This window comes from Vitis riparia, chromosome 5 (genome assembly GCF_004353265.1).
Source record: "Vitis riparia cultivar Riparia Gloire de Montpellier isolate 1030 chromosome 5, EGFV_Vit.rip_1.0, whole genome shotgun sequence".
NCBI classification, from domain to species: Eukaryota; Viridiplantae; Streptophyta; class Magnoliopsida; order Vitales; family Vitaceae; genus Vitis; species Vitis riparia.
In genome coordinates, this window is record NC_048435.1 from 23366426 (window position 1) to 23390511 (window position 24086).

At 34.5% G+C, this 24086-nt stretch overlaps 2 protein-coding genes and 1 long non-coding RNA gene across 4 annotated transcripts; 1 reads left to right on the top strand and 2 right to left on the bottom strand.

Annotated features, from left to right (window-relative positions):
- Positions 1 to 4: 4 nt before the first annotated feature.
- Positions 5 to 12528, bottom strand: LOC117913749 (2-(3-amino-3-carboxypropyl)histidine synthase subunit 2). The gene is made up of 12 exons (XM_034828773.1): positions 12444 to 12528; positions 10672 to 10858; positions 9664 to 9780; positions 8081 to 8304; positions 6010 to 6118; positions 5010 to 5367; positions 4255 to 4324; positions 4047 to 4114; positions 3058 to 3173; positions 2855 to 2961; positions 1685 to 1824; positions 5 to 605 (listed from the first exon to the last, which is right to left on the bottom strand). The coding sequence occupies exons 3-12, from the start codon at positions 9742 to 9744 to the stop codon at positions 349 to 351; spliced, it is 1530 nt and encodes a 509-aa protein (XP_034684664.1). The 5' UTR covers positions 9745 to 9780; positions 10672 to 10858; positions 12444 to 12528; the 3' UTR covers positions 5 to 348.
- A 2-nt stretch (positions 12529 to 12530) lies between these two features.
- Positions 12531 to 14902, bottom strand: LOC117913750. 2 transcript variants are annotated; one of them, XR_004651159.1, is made up of 5 exons: positions 14827 to 14902; positions 14422 to 14538; positions 12836 to 12910; positions 12637 to 12687; positions 12531 to 12541 (listed from the first exon to the last, which is right to left on the bottom strand). It is a non-coding gene; the product is annotated as an uncharacterized LOC117913750 (long non-coding RNA). The 2 variants fall into 2 exon arrangements; XR_004651158.1 differs by lacking the exon at positions 12531 to 12541 and having other exon boundaries at positions 12676 to 12746.
- A 1063-nt stretch (positions 14903 to 15965) lies between these two features.
- LOC117913814 lies at positions 15966 to 19326 on the top strand. Its single transcript, XM_034828865.1, has 3 exons — positions 15966 to 16307; positions 17962 to 18198; positions 18792 to 19326. The coding sequence occupies exons 1-3, from the start codon at positions 16050 to 16052 to the stop codon at positions 19134 to 19136; spliced, it is 840 nt and encodes a 279-aa protein (XP_034684756.1). The 5' UTR covers positions 15966 to 16049; the 3' UTR covers positions 19137 to 19326.
- Positions 19327 to 24086: the final 4760 nt, after the last annotated feature.

The window sequence follows — 24086 nt, forward strand, 5'->3', positions numbered from 1 at the left end:
AGTCTCCCCCCAACCTCTCTTTAGTGATGATTCAATCCTTGGGTAGAATAATCAGCATTGGAGTACTCCAAGTTCATTCATTCTGATATTCAATAGCATTTTATCTAGGCAGCAGTTCTGGCTTCCTTGGAGTGCCCCAAAAACACCCTAAATTAAGGTAACTAACACACTCCAGCAATGAGTAAATCAAACTTGGAAAGCTAATGCATTCCATAATTACCGTCTAGAAATTGAACAGTAATGGAATCCGAGACAAACCTCTTGAGGCGATCAACTTGAAGATACACTGCAGTGGCCAAACTTCCTTGCCCAGAAATGCTGGTATCCTGAACTTTGGAAAGATCTTGATCAAAAATTCTCTTTGCCTTTCTCATCCTCATACCCTGATGCCTTTCCAGCTCTCCCAATCAAATATGGTTCAGGCGAGGAGTCGTTGCTATGCATCTCAAGGCCATGGTAAGATCGGGCTGCAAAGAACTCGGCTCCAGATTTAGCTGTTCCCTTGATTAGGGAATTAGGGTGCTTGTCCCGCACTTGTAGGGCTTTCTCTGTAGCATATGCTAAAGCAAGAGCACCGTCTTCATCTTCTTTAGCATCCTCTGTCTCTGCAACAAATACAAATATTTATCAAGACTAGGAAACACTGGCCACATGTAAGATATTGATGATTGGGAGCGTCAAAAGCCCTGAAAGACCGAATCCCAGTAGGGCTCAACCTAAGTAGATCCTGCAGATTATAAAACCACAGGGATGGACATGACTAAAAATAGATCAATAAGAACAAAAAGGTTAACTTGATGCTAGTCAATATTGATCAATTATAATCATTTATATAGAAATGAGTGCTAATTCAATCCACTTCAATTTCGATATCAACCTTTGCTTTAAATATGAGGGGGAAAAAATGAAAATTTAAGTACCGACAAACACATAATTCCTAGGCTTGAATTTCCAATAGTGAATAAATCACAGATTTTGCTGTTCATGAGATACAGCTTACAATTGATTGTGAAAGAGTAAATCACATCCAACATTTTCAACGATGAGTGATCTTGGTTGACAAACCCATATATGCCAGCCAAGATAAGTAGTTTTCCCCACCAATAGTCTTATAGCTCCCAGTTCTCTTTGCAGGATACGTATTAAAGGGTAAGTTTATTCTTCTAACATTTATAAAAGGACAGTTGGAATCTCAATGTTTTACATAAAAGGTCTCTTTGTTCCATAAGGAACAAAACCCGATACCAAATTCTCATGAAACTTTCCACACTACCAAACAAGACTAACTATTTACTTGTATTAGTCCTTCTCAAAGCACCAAGCAACCATGCAAAGAGGGAAGAAAGGATAGGCTTCACTGGTTTCAATAGAAGTCATTTCCCAACCCAAGGGAAAAAAGAATGTTTCAGTTGGTTACTCGTTAATTAAACGGATTCTTCAAATTATGCCATGTTACATCCTATAGCCTAAAAGAAAATTTTACTTAAATAGAAGAGAAAGTGAGGAGGTGTGTTTACCATGATGAAATAAAAGAACAAAACTAGAAGTTGTTTCCTGCTCTGTTCTCAGGATTGAAGAGAAACACAACCAAACGGTATAGTCTATAGTCATTATTAACTAAACCTCTTTTTTCACCAAGGAAGGCAGTCCCATTCTGAAAGAAGTAGATTGGAGAGAAAACTACCTTTCAAGTCAAAGTCTTCAACATATCCCCCTTGAAGGAAGGAAAATCGTGCTTCTTCTGATTGGTTTCTTACTTCCACTGGAGATGATGAAATCAAATCACGGAATTCCATAACATATGCTCCTGTCCATTGACTTCCTCTGAGGAATAAAAAGCAAAAACAAACTTTTTTAGGTAATCTAAAATCAACAAACAACAGAAATTCTGGTAGTAATAAACTGGACCTATATGAATCCTTGGAAACATTATCCCTTTCTGTACCCTTCACCTCAGCTTTTGCGTTTCATATCCTGACCCCACAATTTTTACTTCATTTTCATTTTTCTATTTGCATTTCATATTCTGCAGATTAGAGAAGGTGTCCGTCGTGCTACCATGGCCTAACATGTGAATTGGAAAAGTAGAAGTTTGGTTTACAGAGAGCAGAGAAGTTCATGCATTTGACACCCTAAAGCAACTGGAGTCAAAATTCAGAACATTTCAAATATCCAATGAATATGGAAACAAAACAAAGATTTTCACCAGCTACATGCTAGAATACAGACATTTCTTCAAAGCACGATCCCAACTGACTCAACAACCTTATTGTTTGCAAAGGTGCCCATCCAGAGAAGTGGCTAAATTGCTTTCAATATTTTGATATTTGTATTAATTACTAAATTTAGCATTAATGATGACTCCCCAAGTTTAAATTCTTTAATATTCACAAGCTTGAATAAAGGAAAGGTTCCATAGCATCCAAATGATGAATCCCCAATAGATCAGCTAAAATATGACTCCCAAATGATGATAACTGCTAATTGACTTTTACCAAAGCATCTAATTATCATAAACCTAATGCTCTACAAATATCGATTTCTTATTCCAGTCAAGAAGGAAGAGGGGCAGGCACTTATTGAGAATTCTCTTCCAGTTGATAGAGACACAAGCAGAAATGAAGAAACACTCCTACGATATTTTGTGTGAAATTTTATTTATAGCAGAATCATCGAGTGATATCTTATGTGAAGCATGAGGAGCATCAGGACATTAGGAGAGTTATTGGTTAACCCCAAAAACTGGTGTTGGGATGCCCCAAGGAAACTGTGGGAAAAGCAGCACTGATCATTTAAAATAGTAAAGATTAAAATCAGTTCGAAGTACAAATATGAAGTGTATTCAAAGCAGTACCTGTTGAAAGCAAGCATCGCTTCGAAAGGAGTAATTACTGGAGCTAGGAATTCTTTACTATCCAAGAGAGCAGTTTGGGCACAAGAGACATATATGAAAACATCACACTGCCCAAAATGTAGATGTCATTAGAACTCAAATGTATTCTTATCACCCCTAGCAGAAACCAGACAATTATCCATTTACATGGTTCAGAAGATTACCTCAGGAAAGTTGGCAAGTTTTGCAGGGTTTGGTCTTCCCATAACAAGAGTGTATGCCTTCTTCCCCGCTGCTGTAATTAGCTCTTTCATCTGACGGATCATATGAAGATAACCAGCTGCATCAATAGTTGAAAATTAAATAAATGACCTTCTAGGATCACAAAGGAGACATACATGATCACAAACACAAGCAAACTTCCAAACATTTGCATGATAGATTTTAAGGAGTTAATGTATTGGAGGTTCGGGGAAAAGCTAAATTCAGAATCTGAATCAATCATGACATACAAGTGTCTTGATCTCAATAAACCGACCAGATAGGATGGACAGATCTCACCAACTTTTTTTCATGTTTGAATTTCTCAAAATTAAATAGAAAACCAAGAGGCCAAAGAGTGAAGCTAACAACCAAACCCAGACCTCAGTGGTACCCATAAGATCTGAAACTATGTGCAGGATCATTGTCCACGTGATTTCCAAATAATGCATGTTTATCAGAACTAATCATTTGTGAGTAGGAAACCAAGCTACATAGGTAAAAGAGAATTTTGACACCAAAGCATCATCAAACTTCAAAAGAAATGGCTATAGAAAAATTAAAATTAAAATTAACACACAAAAAGCAGCAACAAGAAGGAACATATCCATCAACAACAACAGCAGTCCACCAATGTTTATAAAACCTTAGGCATGGAATATCTGCTAAGCCATGAAGACTAGAAGAAAGCATCAAAATAAATAAAAATGCATTGCTGTTACTTTTTCTCTTGATAGGCAACAGTGTTGTCACATTCTGTTCATATTCATTTTAATCTTAAGCAATGGGAGCATAGACATAAAACATGCTCAGTGAAACTATGGAATACAGGTTCACAAAAAACTGATTTTCAATTCCAAAACAACATAACACTAAGACTTTGTTCAGAAAAAAAAACCTAGGGGATCTTCAAGAACAGTAAATTACAACTAGAACTCACAGGGGAACATACCTACACCAAGAGTTCCCACCAAAAGCCCAACAATATTAGAATCCTTTGCCTTCTCCACTAAGTAATATCTGTCAACATATTCCTCAGAAAATCATGCAACAAAACTAGTGAACAACTGATTATAAAGGAACATGAGAGAGAATTACATCATCATATAAGGACATAGACATTAAATGCATCGTAAGTTTAGCAGAAGCACAAGTACTACCTCCGCTTGAGAATCCTTCTCTGTTGGGATAAGTCTGTCACCAAACGATTATCCACTGCATCATATCTGACTGAACAAGCATCGAGACAATTAAATAAAGGTTGAACTGAAAAGAGAAAACTGGAACACTGGGTAATTTAAGTGGTATGCTTTATCTATTCTGTAACTAATCTCCAGGAAAATAACAGAACTGACAAACTTGCAGAATTATTTCAAGAACGTTTGGTTAAAATTCAGGGTCCTCGTTAAGGACTAGAAGGAATAACACACAAGTGCCCACTATTCCAAGGTCCCTACTAACGTACCAGGACAAACTAGGGAATAAAAGTATACAATTGTGTAGCTTTGTCCAGGAATGTCCATGGCAAAGAGATCCAGTCCAAAAATCAAAACTATCAAGTCAGAGGAAATTTTCGTCATATCAAATTAGCAATCTAACAGCTATTGACTGGATTGAGAGGAGGATACGGATGTTTGCAGTGTATATATAAATCCACAGAAACAATCTCATCCTTTCCAAAAAGCAAATAGATTCACCATAAAATAAAAAGATAAAAACAGAAAGGTCAACGCAAACATCTTCAGCTATACAGTTTTTTCGGCCAAATAGACCTTTTTTTTTTTTTTTTGGGATAGGCATTTTCAGCCAAATGGACGTAGGCACACACCAAAATGATATGTACAGTGCAAATGCTATACACATGTATAAATAAGGAAATATGGCCATAATGTTTATAAGAAAAGAGCATTTCTACCTATGTCACAGCCATTGAATGTCAGTACAACATTTGCAAATGCTGAATTATCAGCACCAATCCAAACCAACAAGTAGTCCTCCATTCTGTGCCCCTCAGGTAGATTCCAAACCAATCCTCCAATGCTATATCTAGTACCAGTTGCCTTTCCAAAACCTTCATTGGCAGTAAAGCTGCCAACTGATCCAAGGTGCCCATTGGAGGTTGTACAATCTTTTGATGGATTCATAACTGAGCACATAACTTCAGCAAAGTGGAATTCCAAGTTGGATGTGGATCCACTTAGCTTTGATAATTCAAGCATCAATGCTTCCTTGATCATTTCTATGGCATGTGAATATTCCAGCCCAAAAAGAACCTACGCTTTAGAAACAAACAGTAACCAATTAAAAAAGATTAGACTAACAGCCACTGCAGAAAAACATGTAGCCCCTATAACAATAATCTAATCAGAAAGGTAAATACAAAAGCAATCTTTAGGATAAGGTTGGGATGCAAGAGGAGAAAACAACTCAAGGAAAAGCACAATCATCAAATCTTATGCAACCTCACAATCACTACGGGGCATTTGGGCATCCCTTGAATCAATCCTTGTGCTCTGACATGACTTACAAAAGTAATTAGTTTGATAAGAAATTTAACTTGTATACATCACCAAAAAACAACATAAAAAATCATATGTAAAGTCATTTATTGGAAACCAAAATGCCCTTAATTTTCCACAAGTGCTATCCATTTATTGGCCTCCTTAATGAAGTTAAGAATATTATAGAAATATATGTGCAGCAATGACAAAGAATTCACTCTTCTGGCCAATCTGAAGCCTTCTGGCCTTAAAGGGAGAAAGAATAACAAACAAAATATTCTTCTAGCCAGCCCCAGTTAGTTGGGGTTTGAGGATTTGTTGAGTTCTGTTCAGTTGTTGAATATGAAAAAAAATTATCATGGTTTACAATGTTAAATTAGTATAAAAAAGCATGTAATAGGTCACTGATCATACCATAATATGCTTGCCTTGAGTCAATGCGTAGGTGGATAAATTCTCAGCGCAATTAGATATACTGATGGGTGCCTTCCCAAAAACAAAGAATGCTGGAAGATTTGATGTCCTGCAAATACAAAACTAGGTAGCCAATAAAAAATAGCATCTAATTCGACCATCTGAGCAGCATCGAGGGCTAAACAACCAAGATCAATTATTGCACCATAAAATTCTTACCTCAAAACCTTGCAGAAAAAACCACAAGGGAAGAAAAAAACAAAAATATAAAACAAGAAAACACTTGTTCAAATCCTCAAACCAACTAAAACCTGAAGTCAGAACATAAAGCCAGTAGAGTTAACTTCTAAACCTGAACACCTTCATGTCTAAGTTATAGCCCAATCTTTCTGCACCTAGCACACTTCCATGGACAATTCCCCAACAAAACCAAAACATTCAGGTCTAATAAGGAGTGACTCAACATATTTATACCTTATTTGTTGCTTAGGGGGAGGAATTATAGGCCCTTACTCAGTTTGATTAGTCTATATTTAAGTCAAGAGAAAGCTGGAACATTGCAGCAGATTCTTAAGAAAGGATTCAGCTTCTTTTCTTTTTTTTGAAAAAAGATCAAGGTTTTAAGCTTGTTAAGTACTATGGTTTCAAACATAGGTTCATCTTTTCCCTCCTTCACATGATGCTTGTTAGAGGTACTCGTCTTCTTCTTCTTCTTCTCTCTCTCTTTCTTCTTATCATTCTAATCTCTTCTTCTATCATCTCCTCCCTTCCTACTTAAACTACATTGTTTTTGCATTACTAGTAATTATAAAAAAGAAATCAAACAACAAGTGTGCTGCCGTTATCTCTTTGAAGCCCAATTCATTCTTTATATTAATCAAATAAAGTTCCTTCAACCTACCAATGCCCATTCACCCCTTATGCTCTCCTTAGTCCTTAGTTTGAGCCTAGGCTTACTATTGAGGAATTTTACTTGAGGAAGTAAGACTTTCATTAGATTTCAAACCAGCAACACATACACACAGTGCTGCTCACTTTTAACTATTCTTATTTATTTGGTTTGTCCTAAGCTTTTGCATCTTACATACTCTTCATGCTAATAAGAGATTTATTAGAAATAGTAAGCATTTATCAAAAATTGTTTATACTGCTTCTCTGGAATCCAATCTGCCTTTAAGGCTTGCTTCATTTCCTTTTTGTTCTTTTTTTGGCATTTTTTAAACACACGCACAGAGCTGCTTTTTTTAAAAACTATTTTTATTTTATTTAACACACACACACACAGCTGCTTTCTTTTAACCTTTTTTTTTATTTGGTTTGTCCAAGCCTTTGCACCTCATATGTTGGATGAAACAGATATTCGAAGAAGAAATTATTCCACAAACACTGTATTTTTTATCAATATCTTTTAGGTCTCTTGATGCCAATAAGAGATTTATTACAAATGGTAAGAAATTATTAAAAATTACTTATATGGCATCTTTGGAATCAAATAGTCTTGATTAATTCTTTTCTGTTTTTAATTTTTTTTTTTCTTTTGGCATTCTTTTATTTAACCCACATTGTAGTCCTCCCACCCGACAAAACAATGAATAAAAATGATAATGGTAAAAGAGCCCTTGAGAACTAGCTCAAGTGGTAAAGGGTTGGGGAGGACTTATGGGAGGTTCCAAGTTCAAGTCACAATAAGGACAGAAAAACAATGGCAAAAAGAAATCCTGTAGATAAGTTTCTCAACTAAATGGAGATTAACAAAAGAATATATAGATTAAGTTAACATTTCACGAGCCCTTGAACCCACAGTTATCATCATAGTGATGACAGAATTTATATCCAGGTTCTGAGTTTATGTGGTTTTTCAGTATTTCATCGTGTCTGGATGATTTTTGCACATACAATTTGGAAAAACACATACACACACACACATACAACCCTGAAGCATTTTCTGCTGCTCACATTTTCATAGCACAATACATAATGCATAAGTTGAGCAAAATAAAACTTGAAAACCCCCAACCAAAAAGTTTCTAAAGCTTGATATAAAAATTTAAGTGTGAAGAACAATACTCACGGACTCAAACATGTGTGTCCATAATGAACAACGCAGTCAGCATTAATATGCGATGCTCCAACCTCGTCAACACAACAACTACCATATGTTGTATCTGCCATTACAAACAGCCCAACTTCTTTGCCATCTCCACTTCCTACACTTCCTGATTCACTGGGTGACTCTAATCTGTTCCTCAAAGCTTTTACTACTTGTGTAGCATCCTTCAAGAGCTCATCCGGAAACTGAAATTCAAACCACAGTAACTTGTAATTCAGGCTAGTAAGAATAAGAAAGAAAATCTAATGCTATATTAGGTTGCTGAGAAAATTTAGAAATAGAAGAATAAGAATCCTGATCTGATTTCTTCTATTGTTTATAAACTCAAGAAGAAAATATAGATTAAAAGGATTTCACCAAACCAACTCAAATAGAAATGAGATTCAAAGTTTGGTAGCATGAATGGTTCTGTTCTCTAAAATATTTTTTCCAAGTATGTACTCAAAAAAATAAACAAGAAAACAAAGGCAAAACAAAACAGAAGCAACATCAGTTTAATATTCTTTGTGTGTTTCTGCATGTTCTCCTTGTATTCTAGATATAGTTGTAGAAAACAGAGAATGTCAATTTACAATTCCCTAACAATACCCTATTTCTAGCCAGGTTTTTGTGTTCACTGGAACAAAAACAGAACTAAAACATGGCCTGGGTCTATTCTCTTCAATCAGTTAGTAATGTATTTGGCGATGCTCAGAAAAAGTATGGTAAGAAAATAAGTCAAATTTTCAGAATCTTTGGTATTTTGATATTTGGGACCCAAGAAAAAAGAAGCAAAAAATAACCTCTGACTCAACTGAAAATAAGAAATTGGATCAATATAGTTGATTTTTTTAAGGCAAAACAACATAAAATATGGCATTCAAAATTCAAGCCACAAGAACTTTGATTCAGGTCATAATCAATGGAAAGAAACCATGATCTCCATTTGGTTACCGAGAAAATGTAGGAAAATAAAGGAGATTCAAAACTTCTTGAATCTTAAAATGTGAATTGTTCATGAATTAGCAACAACTTTCTGCTGAACTCAGAATTTCAATTAGTAGAATCATTTGGATCAGTTGAAATATACAACTGCTTCGCAATTATTATGAGATTTTCATTCTCTAGAAACAAAACATTGCACATAAGAGTGCTGAAGACAAGTGTAGCAGAAAGCCAAAAACCTCCACTCAACTGTTTCACGTTATTCATGATGCAAGTGTTTCATGTTCAGTAAAGCAAAAACAACATTAAATGCAAAGATCAAAGCTTTTCTTCTTCTCCCCAAGTTTCTCAGAAACCAAACGAAGGATAGAGAAGTGGAGGTTTATCTAGGGCGTTGGCTCAGTCGAGTTGAGTTTTCCTCAATTTCAACAACAATAATAACAATACTCCAAACTTTTTCTTTTCGTCTCCTCCGTGTTCTCCGCTCTGTTTGGATGCAGAGAAAAACAACAACCAAAACACAAGAAAGAAGAACAGAAGAACCGTAACAATCAAAAAACAAAAAAAAATCTATTGTTTGCGTCTAGTCCCCTGGACTTTTTCTTGGCGGCCAAACGTACCTGCAAAGCGACTCTGGTGAAGTTCCGGCTGCGTATGAAGTCGGCGGTGAGGCCAATTTCGTAATTTGATTCCAATTCCATGGCCGAAGGTGAAGAAGCAGCTGCTCTCTCTCGAGCCTCCGCCGTGAAAAAATATATAAAAAGAAATAAGTGAGAGAAGAAAGCAGAAGAAGGAAACGGGTCGGATTGGATCCGTATTTGCATCTAACGCAACTTGTACCAAATAATTTATATATTTGGAAAAATATAAATGATTTATAATTTTTAGTGTTCTATAATAAATAAAAATAAAAATAAAAATTTTGGAACTTTTAGAGGTTGATTCTCCTTTAAGTCCTGACAAATTTTGACTTATGTCATGTTTGGTTCGAAAAGTATGACAGAAAGAAAAGAAAAAAAAATTAAAAAAAAATATGTTTTCATATTTAATTTACATAGAAAACATATATATAAGTCAATTATCATTAAAATTATTAAAATTTTATATTTTAAAAGTATTAAATATTTATATAAAAAATTAAATAAATAAAATTTTTAAAATAATATATAAAAATAACTTATTAATTTTAAATCTATTTTTTTTTTCCCTTCTACTTTTCCCTTTTTTTTTTCTTCATAATTTCCTTCAAATACTCCAATATCCAAACATAGCCTTAATCATTTGAAATTGAAAACAGTTTGATTTTGGGTTTTTAAACAGAAACTTATAAAGTATTTTCAAAAAATTTTATAAATCAATTAAAAAACATATTGAGAAACACATTGAATAATTCTTCCTTTACCAACCTCCTTAAAAAGGTTGACTAAGTAAATTGAGAGCATATCCATACTAGTTGTAAGACACATTGTTTAAAAATCACCCATAAGGTATAGGGTTTCTCCAACAATGTAATTGTAGATTCTTAACCCTTCATCCCTTACAACAACTACAAAATATTTTGGTGAATTATGTAGTACTTGGTATGATGTAATTGACTGTGATAGTGAAAAAGTTGACAAATAAGTCACCTGTGCATCACAGAACGGTACACGAGATTTTCACATGATTCGACACACCAAAAAACCATCTTCTTTACCATCAGTTCAACTTGAAGTGAAGGATACAACTCAAAACACTTGATCTGGATCCTGTGTTCTAGCTTGTTTCTGCTTGGTCCCTCCTGCAATCAGCAACATGTACAGGTTACCATTCATCCTGCCAAGAATAATCATGTATACACGAGGTGAAAAAAAACAATAAACTCGAAAAAAAGAGAAAAAAAAGAGTATTAGGGTTACTGAAATTCAACTTGCAAGAAGTTTCAAGTTAAATCAATACTGTTGTATAAGAAGTTGTACATCCTTCCTAAGGGAGGAAGATGGCTCTGTTTTTCTCTGTGAACTTTCATTTTTCCGGCCAATTTATTAGCAGAATAAATTACAGAACTTCATCTTCTTGCTGCTTTAATACCATCATATTCAGTAGATATGGATTGGAGCCTTGAGGATGCAAAAGTCCGTCTTTTTTCCACAGACCAAAGGCAAAACCAGAAATAGTTATATGCCACGGGAAGCAATCCAGAACGACTTACATTTGTTATGGAAATATGGTTCATACTTCATGAACAAAGATTTTAACCTAACAGCATCAACTAAATGGGCATGAAGGAAGGAATGCAGATCCTGCCAGTTCTAGCCTATACCATTTAAAGGGAACAGGAAGAAGAGTGGGTGAATAAGGTAATATGATCGGGAAAGCTCATTCTTTAAGATGGTGAGCACTCGGGCGGTTTCTAATAATTCACTCTTTTATCAGATGGCATCATGAGAACAGATGAAAAAAACACGGATTCTCATTGGAGTGTAGGGAAGAGAATTACAAGGGATGCTCAATGCTAATCTAAGAGTTGAAGATCAAATGCACTAAATCAGGGCCTAGTAAATCACTATCAACTCACCATGTAGTTGCATTAACACTATCGGTTTCAGTTGATACACATCAGAGCCTTTCAAATAAAACCATGAGATCCTTCCTAATCAAATCCTTCTTCACATACGGATGAATATACAAACGATGGAGAAACAACAAAACGATATGATAATCCCTTGTATTATTCCCAGGCACCAAAAGTAAAACCAAAGTTCCCTTGCAAAATCAACATCACATCTATCTCAATCAAGAACTTATATCTGTCCATGAACTTAGCTATATGGTTTGTGGGGCTTGGGTTACTTGAAGGAAATAAACTCTCAATGTATGTGTATTTCCAGTTTAGGAAGAGAAAGTATAATTCCATTACAAAAACCGAACTTCACACCCCAAAACGTTAACTAGTCAGCGTCAACTAAATGGGCATTGAACTAATGCCAGTTATTGGAAGGGAGAGACATACACCCATTCAACCCTGAACCTGAAAAAGAACTAGATACTGAGTTGGTGAATTGTATACCGTGTCATCAGGAATGCCCAATTTTTAGCGTCATGAGCGCTTGAGCAGTTCCTATTGATTCACTCTTTAGCAGTGAATTCACCGGAATAGATGGAAAGAACACCCGGTTTCATTGAAAAGTAGGGAAGGGAAGGGAATCATAATGCATGTTCAATACTTATCCTAGACTTCAAGATTAAATTTAGATCCCAACCAAAAGATTCAATAGTTTGGTCACTTTCTTAAATGAACTGCCATGACCAGATATGTCAGTGGAGCCCATCAAATGGTGTAACCAAGTGCATCAAATTCAATTCAGAATATTTTTCTCTATTTGAAAATAAACCGAACAAGTAGACGAATAATACTCACTCAAATATTTTATTTACTGAAGCTGACATCAGCCCTTGGTAGTCAACCATTCACCCTTTGTGTGCATAAGTCACCCGAATATTTCTACCATCCAGTGACTGAAAGGGAGCATAAAACACAACATTAATAGGTAAGGTAATAACATTTTTGTGTTATAGTGAAGACAGAGAAGCCCATGACACTCAAGATTTACCTGACCATCCATCTCTTTCAAAGCTATGTGAGCGTCATTGTCAGAAGTGAACTGCACAAACCCATAGCCTTTTGATTTCCCACTCACATGATCACATATAACCTTAACTGCTAAACGTGATAACACAATTGCCTTAAAAACTTCATGGTTATAGACAATGACAAAGATAGCAAATATAGCTAATGTCCCACCATATTACCATCAATTATTTCACCGTACTGTCCAAAAGCATCTTTTAGAATGGTTTCATTGGTATCATAAGAAAGACCTGCATCTTGAATTATATATATTCATTAGCATCTTGATCTGAAGTGACTAAATAAGAATAGGAAGCTGAAGAACCAAGTACTGGGCCCCTTGTGATTGATACTTTGTAGACAAACAATTGCTCATATTTACTAGTCTTTACAGCTATGTGCAATTTAAGGGTAAAAATTTACGTACTTTTTGAATAAAAAATTTAAGGGTAAAAATGTCTAAATGAGCCTATATGTGCAATTTTCAATACATTGAAGTTGTTTTTCCAAATATGGGTATTATCTCGTCCCTTTAATCAAATAGTTCTCACTTTTTCTACAAAAAAACAAAAATATACCAAGACAGGAGAAGGTAAGGGAAGAAAAAAACTCCTGCTAACAGAGTAACAGAAAAGAGGTGATGAACCAAACTAATGCTTGCAACAAGATTGCAAGCAAGCCAATGAACATACCAAGTTGGCTTATAAAATGGGCATGGTGTTTTTGCCATCTTAGGAGTTTTTTGTCTTTATTTTTCACACATTAAAGATACACTAAAAAGAATAACACCATATCCATTGTATGAGAAAATTTTCTTAGAATACATATATATATATATATAAAGAGCCCACAATCTCCATCTGAAGTTTAGGTTTAGCTCTCAATACTGAATAGAAGATTCTAGGTACAAAGATTGATATGATCTAAATGGTTAAAGATCTACCATACATGGTTTACGCTTCTCAAATCCTTCCCTTTCCAAAAGAGATGGGCAATGTCAAAAGCAAGGCATTCACCACAAAATTGCTCAACAACTTATATAGAGCCAATACTATGGTCCTATGTTGCATGGGTCTGAATACAGGTGTCAGGTATGGTATGTGTCTAGGTGTATAATCCCTTGCACTAACAAATTTTAGAACATGGGATTAGGCAAAAAGGATCTTAATAACAATCACTGACACTTGGGTATGAGATAGTAAAAGAAATATATATATATCAATAACAAAAACAAAGATAGCTTTGATAAAAACTCTCATTCTTCTCTTTTATCACAATTTTTTCTTTCTGGCCCCTAAATATTTCTAGGAAAGTTCACTTCCAACAAGGATCTCATACCCACCACCCACACCCATGTTGTGTCGATACTTGGGGTGCGGTTGGAAGATCCGAGCATTGTAGCTATGGTCATGACCCTTCCCCCCTACAAGGTGAAAGCTCAGTACATCCACACTCCACAGAGCCAAACAAGGCATCTAGATTCTCAATGACTACTCCACATCATCTAAGAAGCATTTTGACAAACATTACTCCTGCATCTGAAAGCAAAGAATAAGGACATTCCCAAAATCACAGAATTCTACAACTGTTTGACCTTGAATTCAAACAACCCATTTCCTATTAACACTAACGTACAATTTAGAGGCTATTATTAATTACATTTTCCATAGTAATATGATTTTGATGCCAAACTAGAAAGAATATCTTAAACAAGAAAAGGTAATATCACAATTGATTGATTCACAAGCATACAGAACAAGAGGGATACCTCCAATGAACAATTTTCTGCAAGAACCACGCGATGCCAGCCATCTGAAACAAGGGGACGCAGGGGAGAGACAACGAAAACGATTCAAAGACTGCATTTTCTTTCTTCAGATTTCACCTGGGGGCAAACAGAGAAAGAAAATCCCTCTGAGATGAAACCCATTATCAGGAAAACAACAATTCGTATCAACAATACAATAATCTGATTTTTTTCAACCACAATTATAGATTCAAAAATATGGGAACCAAGATCTACAACTACAGAAAGTGAGATTGACACTGAGCTGGTTGCTAATAACCAAGCAACATGATAAAAAATTTGAAAGCATATTTAAATTAAAAAAAAAAAAAATTATATGTAGAGGATAACAAAAAAATAATGGGTTTAAATTGAATTGAAGCTTACCAGTAAGATTGGAAAAATGATGGGATTGAAGATTGAGAACATGTTTCTAGTTCCAACATCTATTTTCCGACTTTTCTTAATACAGATAAATCATATTAAAAAAATATGAATTTTATTCGAAAATAGAAAGTATAATGCAAAAATTAATTTTTATTTTATTAAAATTATTTAATTAAACATAATTTTTTAGAGTGTTTTCATCATTTGAAAATATATTTTAATTTAATTAAATTTTAAAAATATATCATAATTATCCACATTTTTTAAATATATTTCCATATCATAAAATTTAATCAAAATTTTAGCATAATCCCCTTGGCTAGTAGTGGGTGATCGACTTAAAAAACGAATGCATCATTCAAGTGGCATTTAAATAGATTTCTTATTTTCTATCTTTTAAAAACAAAGAATATTAATAATTTTATTTAAATTATTTCGTCCATCCATGAGCCCTCAAAAATACTTTTTAGACTAAAAATGATTTTTAAAAACATTGTAAAATAGACTCTTAAATAAAAAATATAACATTTTTTTAAATTGATTAAAAATATTCACTATCTTAATTTATAATAAAAATATTTTTTACAAAATTTTTAAAAAGTATTTTTAACATTTTTAACACTTGAAATTTTTTATAAAAAAATGTTTTTAAATACTAAAAAAATTAAAAATGTTTCCTAAATTACTACTAAACAAACTCTAATTCTAAAATAATTTTTAAAATCAAATGGTTAATTCATAGTTGTTTTTTTTAGTTTCTACATTTTATATAAAATTATTACTAATTGAAAAAATTTAAAATATATTCAACCAACAATTTAATTTTTATAATATTTTTATTTTTATCAACATGTCAATTTTAAGTAAGTTGGCAAGCACGTGTTATTAATGTATAAATTAAAAAAATTTATAAAAATATTGGAATTAGTTGGAATATATTAATAAGATTAATGTTTTAAAGTGCATATATAAACCCTAATATGAAAATAATTTTCTATCTCATAAACCCCAAGCCCTAATCTAAGGCACGTGTATAGCGCATGACCAATTCATATTTTAATGACAAATTTACCCTCTTAAAACCATCAACATGACCATTTTGCCCTCCTTCCCTCATCTTCTTGGAAAAACCCTTTCAAAAACAACCAAGTTGCAGAGAGTCGGAGACAGAGGAAAAGCGTTCCTCTATGGCCACGGCAAGATAAGCAAAGGAAAGGGACCACATGGCTTCCTTCATGGTCATCTCATCTGTTGCAGTTTCAGACCCTTGTCCAGCTCTCATGGCTGTACCATTCACAAAGGCCTCTCCTTCGCCTTCTGGGATGATGCGCATATGTCAAACACCCAGAATTGTTTTCAGGGCAACTGGGTTGAGACTCAAGAGTAGCAGTATTGCTGCTGTGAATGCGTCAAGGACATACAAGCAGTGCATGCCTGTTTGCTTGTTTGGTGGGAAAGGACAGTCTGAGGGTGACAGTGAGGTATGTGATGATTCATTGAATGGATGATTAATGCTTCAATTTGGTCTGTGAGGAACAGTTTAGATGATTGAGTGCTGCCCTTATAATTAACCCCTTTTGTGATTTCTTTCTAGAAACCTAATCAGATGATGCGATGATCAAATTTTGTGAGAAATTTGATTGACCCATCAAACCCATGTGTGTGTGAGTGGTTTTCTGGAAAGCAATTTTGATCAACCCCATTTGTGATTTGTTTTTAAAATCCTAGTCTAATTTCAAATTTGAGAACCCCATCAGGCCCATATGCATGTATAGTTGATCAATGTGTATAATGGTCGATTCATTGAGTGTGTGGTTGAATATAGCAGAGACCAATGTGGGCAGTTAACTATATTGTATAAAATGGGAAATGGGAGTGAGTTCCCTAAGTTGACCTGTTTCCATGAGTCCCAGTTGTGGATGGTGGTCTCTTTTGAGTTTTGAGATACAATTATGCAGTTTGAAGGTATGGTTTTTCTTTTAGCAGCTATGACTTGAGTATTTATCTTGATTTTTATCCATTATAATCTGCACTACATTTGCAAATGGCGTTAAGAAAACGATAATCTCTTTGAATGGATTTTTTGAATTGCTTCTCCAAGAGACACAAAACATACCCTGTGATTTCCCTTTGTAAATTAAGGGCATTTCTGCATATTTTTGCATTGTGTCTTGTTGGAGAAGCAATTTGGAGAATCCATTCGGAGGGAGTATCATCACTCTTATGTTAGTAGTTCCTTTAAATCATTCAAATGTTTTGTGTTTCAAAGATTTATTGGAGGATATGGCTTCTGATAAAGCTAACTGGCAAAAAAGGATTCAATGTATCAATTTCAAACATGTTGGATTAAGGCTTGGTTGAGTAAGCTGATCATAGTGGTTGCATAATTTTAAATGCCTTCCTATCTTCAGCATTGTCCTAGAGTCTTGAACCAGAAGAGCAGACCAACCCAATTCTCTAGTGTCACCTCAACAACGCCTTACATTCAACCACTTAAAGTTGAGTATATGAGTCCTTTTTTGCCATATAGCTCCATCTAGGAACCTCGGGGATTTAAGTATTTATTTTTTTATAGGTTTTGTGCTGGCTGGCTGTCTGCATAATGCAACCCCCTTTCTCCAGGCTTGACTAGCTGTGGAGAAAATAAAACTTTAAGCATGACCCCTGTTTATTCTTTTATTGCAATCTCATTTACCATGTATTTACCTATTCCAAGTGCTCCAAACTCACTGGATTTAATGCAGAAAACTATGCTTATTTTGTTTTGAGGTTGTTGGTTGTGTTTGGTTTGGTTATTCTAATTGCTAATTTCTTTGTGAATACACTTTCAGAGTAATCTTATTGACTTATAACAGCTGTTGGTTACAAATCAGTTTTGATATCATAAATGGTTCCAACTCCTCTTTTTCCTTTCACCTCGATTATTTGTATTTCCAGCCATTCAAAGTGGATTTTTTTTTCTACCTCCAATTTTTGCTAAGAAAAAGATGATTTGAGCTGCTTTTGGTTGTGGAAATATAAGGCATGGACTCTCTTAGGGGACATGTATTGGACTAACCTGATTGAATGAGAAGTTCATAAATTACTTTGACTTATAAATTATTTTCATTTGATTCGACTTCTAACTTTCTTCAGGCTTCTCCATGGAAAGCTCTTGAGAAAGCCATGGGAAATTTTAAGAAGGAATCATCAGTGGAGGATGTGTTACGGAAACAAATTGAGAAACAAGAATACTTTGATGATGGAGGCAGTGGTGGAAATCCTCCAAGTGGTGGTGGAGGCGATTCTGGTGGATCAGAGGATGAAGGCCTTTCTGGGATTATGGATGAAGCAGTGCAAGTGTTCTTAGCAACTGTTGCCTTTATATTGCTGGTAATAATATCTCTCGTTTTCTGTCTCACAATTAGAAATTCTAAAGCACATTGTTTTCCATTAAGAGTCAGAAGCAAGGGAAGATTCTAGTGTAATGGAAGTATCCCTTTACACATACCACAATATTATCTCCAATTCATTGGAAATTTCATATGTTAGTAACGTTCTTCTTGCTTGTCACTTGAATTGGAAGTAATATTGAGGTTGGAAAATGATCCAGTATATCTAATGTGTTGGCACAACTGTAGAAATGGAGCAAAGATAGTCTTATCCTACCATGACCAATCTCTTTATTTTTGCAAAGAACCAAAATAAACGACCCCTGTAATAAAAACGAAACCTTGTGGCATGATAGTAGGTGCAAGTATTTCATCAATTACATTGAGATGCTTTTAATGAGATGGGTATAGGGAATTTCACCAATGTTCATCATCACACAGTTGCAAGCACTTGAAACGGATGATTCCTAGCGATACATCTTTCCTGGTATTCTTCCTATCAGTAAAGGAAAAAAGAAAAGGTTTCCTGGTGGTATGTTCGTGGTGTGCCCCAAACCCATATGTATTAACTCTCGCTCATTGGTTAAATTGCAGTATATATACCTCCTTGATGGTGAGGAGATGGTTCGGCTGGCAAGGGACTACATCAAATATCTTTTTGGAGGACAGAAGAGTATTCGGTTACAGCGTGCAATGTCTAACTGGAGACGATTCTTAAAGAGGTTCTCTACAAAGAAGGAGGTGCAGAAGGATTGGCTGGAACAGGCAATCATCAGTACCCCAACTTGGTGGGATGACCCTGCAAAATACAGGCGCCTTAGAAGGTCTTATCTTGCATCATCATCCTCATCATCATCCTATGATGCATCATCGCCCTATGATGCATCATCGCCCTATGATGATGATGATGATGATGCATCATCACCCTATGATGCATAATCATCCTATGACTAATCCTGAAATCCTTGTAGCAATTTTGCCTTCCCTGCCTACATTTTTCTTTTTTCCCTTTCAATTATGCAACATTGTCTTCATTCTAGGTCAAGAACTATGTTATTACAATTTTAACTTTGCCAAATATTTGAAAGCCTTGAAGAATTTTATTATCCAATCATACATTAAAAACAAACACAATGCTTGGGCACTGCAAAAAGGGTTTGATGGCTGAATAACAATTGAATCATGATCTTAGGTTTAACATCTGACATATTCTTAGCTACAAGGTGTTGGACATGGCTGTATGTTCTAAAACATCACTCTTGTAGTAAGGAGGTTCTCGCTTCTCACTAAAACTACCCTTGAACAGAAGTTTATGGTTGACTACCCTGATTTGAATGAACTATAGTTTGCTTCCATTGATACAATAGAGCTTATGTTAAAATGTTGATTTCCTTTTGAATATCAGAAGTTTATAGCTACTCCTGGATTGCATGATGAGAAAATTTTGGGGTGGATTGCATTTGCATATTAGTTGGTTCATGTACAGTCTCAACATATGTTTTCGGGGGTTGAACTCATTTTTTGAACCCACAATGTAATTCCTCCCCACGTGTGGAGGACTTAAGTCTTCGGTATGCAGTCCGATACCCACTGGGGGAGTTGGGGGACTTAAAAGTCTGCTGGTTGGGTCTCTTCACATGCAGTTCCATACCTTCCATGGGAAATAGGGAGGATTTGAACTCGAGATTTCTAGTTAATCAGGACTACCAATTTTCAAGAAGTAAAAGTGGTGGAATTTGGATTCATGATATATATCAAACTCTAAAAGTAGAGCTTTTCAGCTCTCTTACAGGGCTCTAAGTGGCACTGTTCAGTGCAGTTCCGAGCCCCTCCCTCTACAAGCATGCAAAGGATCTGAACTTTCATGCAGAAGTTAGGCATCCATGGTTTATGAGCATAATGTATGGTAACTGCAACTTGGTTGATACTCTCCACCTACAATTCTGAAACAGAAGTAAAATGTGAGCTGGTTTTGAGGCCAACGGGGCAAGAGAGGACAAGGGTTTCACCATCTGACACTGGAAACAGTTAACGAGGAAGAACTATAACACAATTTCTGGGGAGCTAAAGAGCACTACTCTTCAAACAATGCTTAAAACCTTGTTGAATATATTTTTCTCATTACAGGGTTTTTCTGCAGATTCCCCAGATGGAGATTCAGACAGAAGAGATCCTACCTCATCATACATTACTGTGAGAAACTAAACCCGAAAAAAGATATAATCATCTGGTTCATCCAAATCCAAGCCTCAATATCATAGAGAGATATTTATGATATGGGCTTGTCTGATGTCATTGTCAACTAGCCTCAATATTGAAAGAGAAGTCCCAACCTTGACACATTTTGTTCACTCCCATTTTTTTTTTCTTTTTGTTATTCTATCAAACTGCTTAAACCCCAGACAAATTCATACATTTCCTTAAATTATTGGTAAGGATGGTTTTTATACTAGAGCTAGTCAAAATGTTGATACGTAACACCAAATCTAGAAAGTACCAGCCAGGAGGCATATCCATTACAAAGAGTGTTCAAAAAGTTGTAGAAAAAAAAAACAAAATTAGCAGAACATAGAATAATATGTAATCTAATGTGCATAACAAAAGAAGATAATAGCATAATTAAATTATTTGAAATTGTAAATCACAAAGGTAGGTGAGTGATGGGGGAAAGCCTTTTAAAGTATATTTAGACCTTAAGTAGGATTAACATTAGTTGGAATTAAATTAGATTAGTATTAGTTGGAATTAAAGTAGGATTAGTATTTGCAGTCAAATTAGGATTAGCTAACTAGGTTATAGGACAATTAGAATTAGAATCATAATAGAATATTAAAATCCTAATAGACTTTGGATTTCTTAGAGAAACCTATAAATAAGGTAATCGATGTAAATTAAAGTAATTTGATTGATGTTAATAATATTACTTTGTTTTTGCAAGTGTTGCAATTCTCAATGGTGAGATTTCATTGATTTTCTTCTAGGTGAGACTCCTAGAAGGCCTTAGTGAGACTCCAATGTTTCTATCTCTTCTCTTCCTATCTTCTTTCTCTCTATTTTTGTTTATTTTATTTTCTCTCCATAATCCTTGTTCCTCTCATTAAACCCTAAAAAGTGAAAACCCTAGTCCACCTATTTGATTGTAGGTAACCATCCTAGGGTTGTCCTACATCGGTTTTGGTATCAAAGCAAAAGTGCTTGGCTTGAAGGCATATGTAATCGAGGAGTGGAGCAACTTATGCAAGCATGAGTTCCAAAAATACTTCTAACAATCAAGATGTTGCTACAATATGCTTAGAGGAAATTTCAGTCACACAACAATCTCATCAAGATGCTATAATACAACTAAATAGCAAACTTGATGAGGTCATGAAGTTATTAGATAATAGTAAAGAAAAATGACCAATTGAAGGTGAGACTGCAAGCCATCAATTTAGACAATTGACTAATCGTTCACGCGAAAAACAAGACAATTTTATGGTAGGGAATCAAAGAATGGGCAAACTCTTTGAGCAAGATGATGATGTCACAAAAAATGTATGCCTTAAAGTTGTTGAATTTTATGGAAAATTAAATCTAACTTTGCCTTTTCAACTTTTATAGGTGGTTGTCAAGTTCTATGAAGTTAATTCTCAATATTATGCCACCATAGACATGTTGCTTTTTTCAACTTTGCCTTCACAAAACGAACTTTTCTATTTTCGAGCACTGAATACCAATTAAAGTAATCTTCCATGAAAAGCTATTGGATTTAATTTTTCATAAAATTCAGCAACTTTAAGGTGTACCTTTTTTGTCACATCATCATCTTGCTTGAAGAGTTTACCCTTTTTTTGATTTCTCATCATAAAATTGTCTTGTTCTTCACATGATCTACTTAACGATTGTCTAAATTGATGGCTTGCAATCTCATCTTCAATTGGTTGTTTTTCTTTACTCTTTTCTAATATCTTCATGATCTCATCTAGTTTGTTATTTAGTTGTATTATAACATCTTGATGGGATTGATGTGTAGCTGAAATTTCCTCTAAGCGTATTGTAGCAACATCTTTATTGTTAGAAGTATTTTTGAAACTCATGCTTGCATAAGTTGCTCTGCTCCTTAATTGCATATGTCTTCAAGTCAAGAACTTTCGCTCTAATACTAAAATTGATGTAGGACAACCCTAGGATGATTGCCTATACTCAAATAGGTGGGTTATGGTTTTTATTTTTAGGGTGTAAGGAGACAAACAAGAAATAAAGTTTATGGTAAAGAAAAATAAAAGAAAAAAATAATAGAGAGAAAAAAGATACGGCAAAGAAGATATAGAAATCTTAAAATCTCACTAAGGTCTTCTAGAAGTCTCACCTAGAAGAATATTAATGAAGTCTCACCACTGAGGATTGCAATACTTGTAATAAAAAAAAACATAATATCATTAACATCAATTAATTCATTACCTTGATTCACATCCATTAGTTTTATTTATAAGTTTCTCTAAGAAATTCAAAGTCTACTAGGATTCTAATAACCTATTACAACCCTAATTCTAATTATCTTATAACCTAATTAGGTAATCATAATTTGACTCCAAATACTAATCCTACTTTAGTTGCAACTAATATTAATTCTAATTTAATTCCAACTAATATTAATCCTACTTAAAGTTTATTTATGTTTTTTCTTTCTTTCTTGAATTTGCTTTAAAAGGCTTTCCCCCATCAATCTAACAAGTGAAAGCCGAGTTTTTTCAAGCCGAGGGAAATTGATGGGGGGACAACTTTTAAAGTATATTAAAAAAAGAAAAGGTAATACATAAATAAACTTTAAGTAGGATTAATATTAGTCAAAATTAAATTAGAATTAGTATTAGTTTGAATTAAGTAGGATTAGTTTTTGGAGTCTAATTAGTTAATTAGGTTATAAAACAATTAAAATTAGAGTCATAATGGGTTATTAGAATCCTAGTAGACTTTGGATTTCTTAGAAAAACCTATAAATATAGCTAATCGATTTAAATCAAAGTAATTTTGATTGATGTTAATAATATTACATTTTTTTGTACGTATTGCAATCCTCAATGGTGAGACTCCATTGATTTTCTTCTAGGTGAGACTCCTAAAAGACTTTAGTGAGACTCTAAGGTTTCTATCTCTTCTCTTCTTATCTTCTTTATCCCTTTTTATTTTTTATTTTTTTTTCTACCATAAATTTCATACTTGTTCCTCTTCTTAAACCCTAAAAAGTTAAAACCCTAACCCACCTATTTGATTGTAGGCAACCATCATAGGGTTGCCCTACATCAAAGAGTTACATCTAATAATAGATCAACCAATTATCTATAGACTATATCTACAAAAGCCTTTTAATTTCTTCCTAATGTCATTAGGACTTGGAATGATCAGTTGGCACCTTAGGAACAGACCTTTCATTTGATCTAAACTGCAGGAAAAGGCTTCTTAGATCTTGTTCCACAAAAGTGTGGTTCTATATTTCCCAACACAAGTATGACCTAACCAGTTTTTAACCACTGTTCTATCATGATGGTTGCCAACCCTTCCCCCCTTCTTTTCCCATTTTGAGATGATGTGGCTCCCTCACCCCAACTTTTAGGACACCTCAGAAGGGAGTAAAGAAGGGTAGACGTCATGGGTTTGGGAAGGCCATGGATTTATAAAAGCTTATGTTAATCAAACCTGATCTTGGAATTGTTAATGATCCTTCAAAGGTGTGGGCTAAAGTATGAAATCCTTGGGTCCGTAAAATGTAGTAATGCTCAAGAACAAAACTTCAATTCCAACCCGTTATTAAATTTTAGAAGTACACCCATTTGGCTTATCAAAAAAGGTTGACGTAAAACAAATACCAACAAAATTTCTTTTCTTTTCTTTGCTTTTCTCAGCAACCAA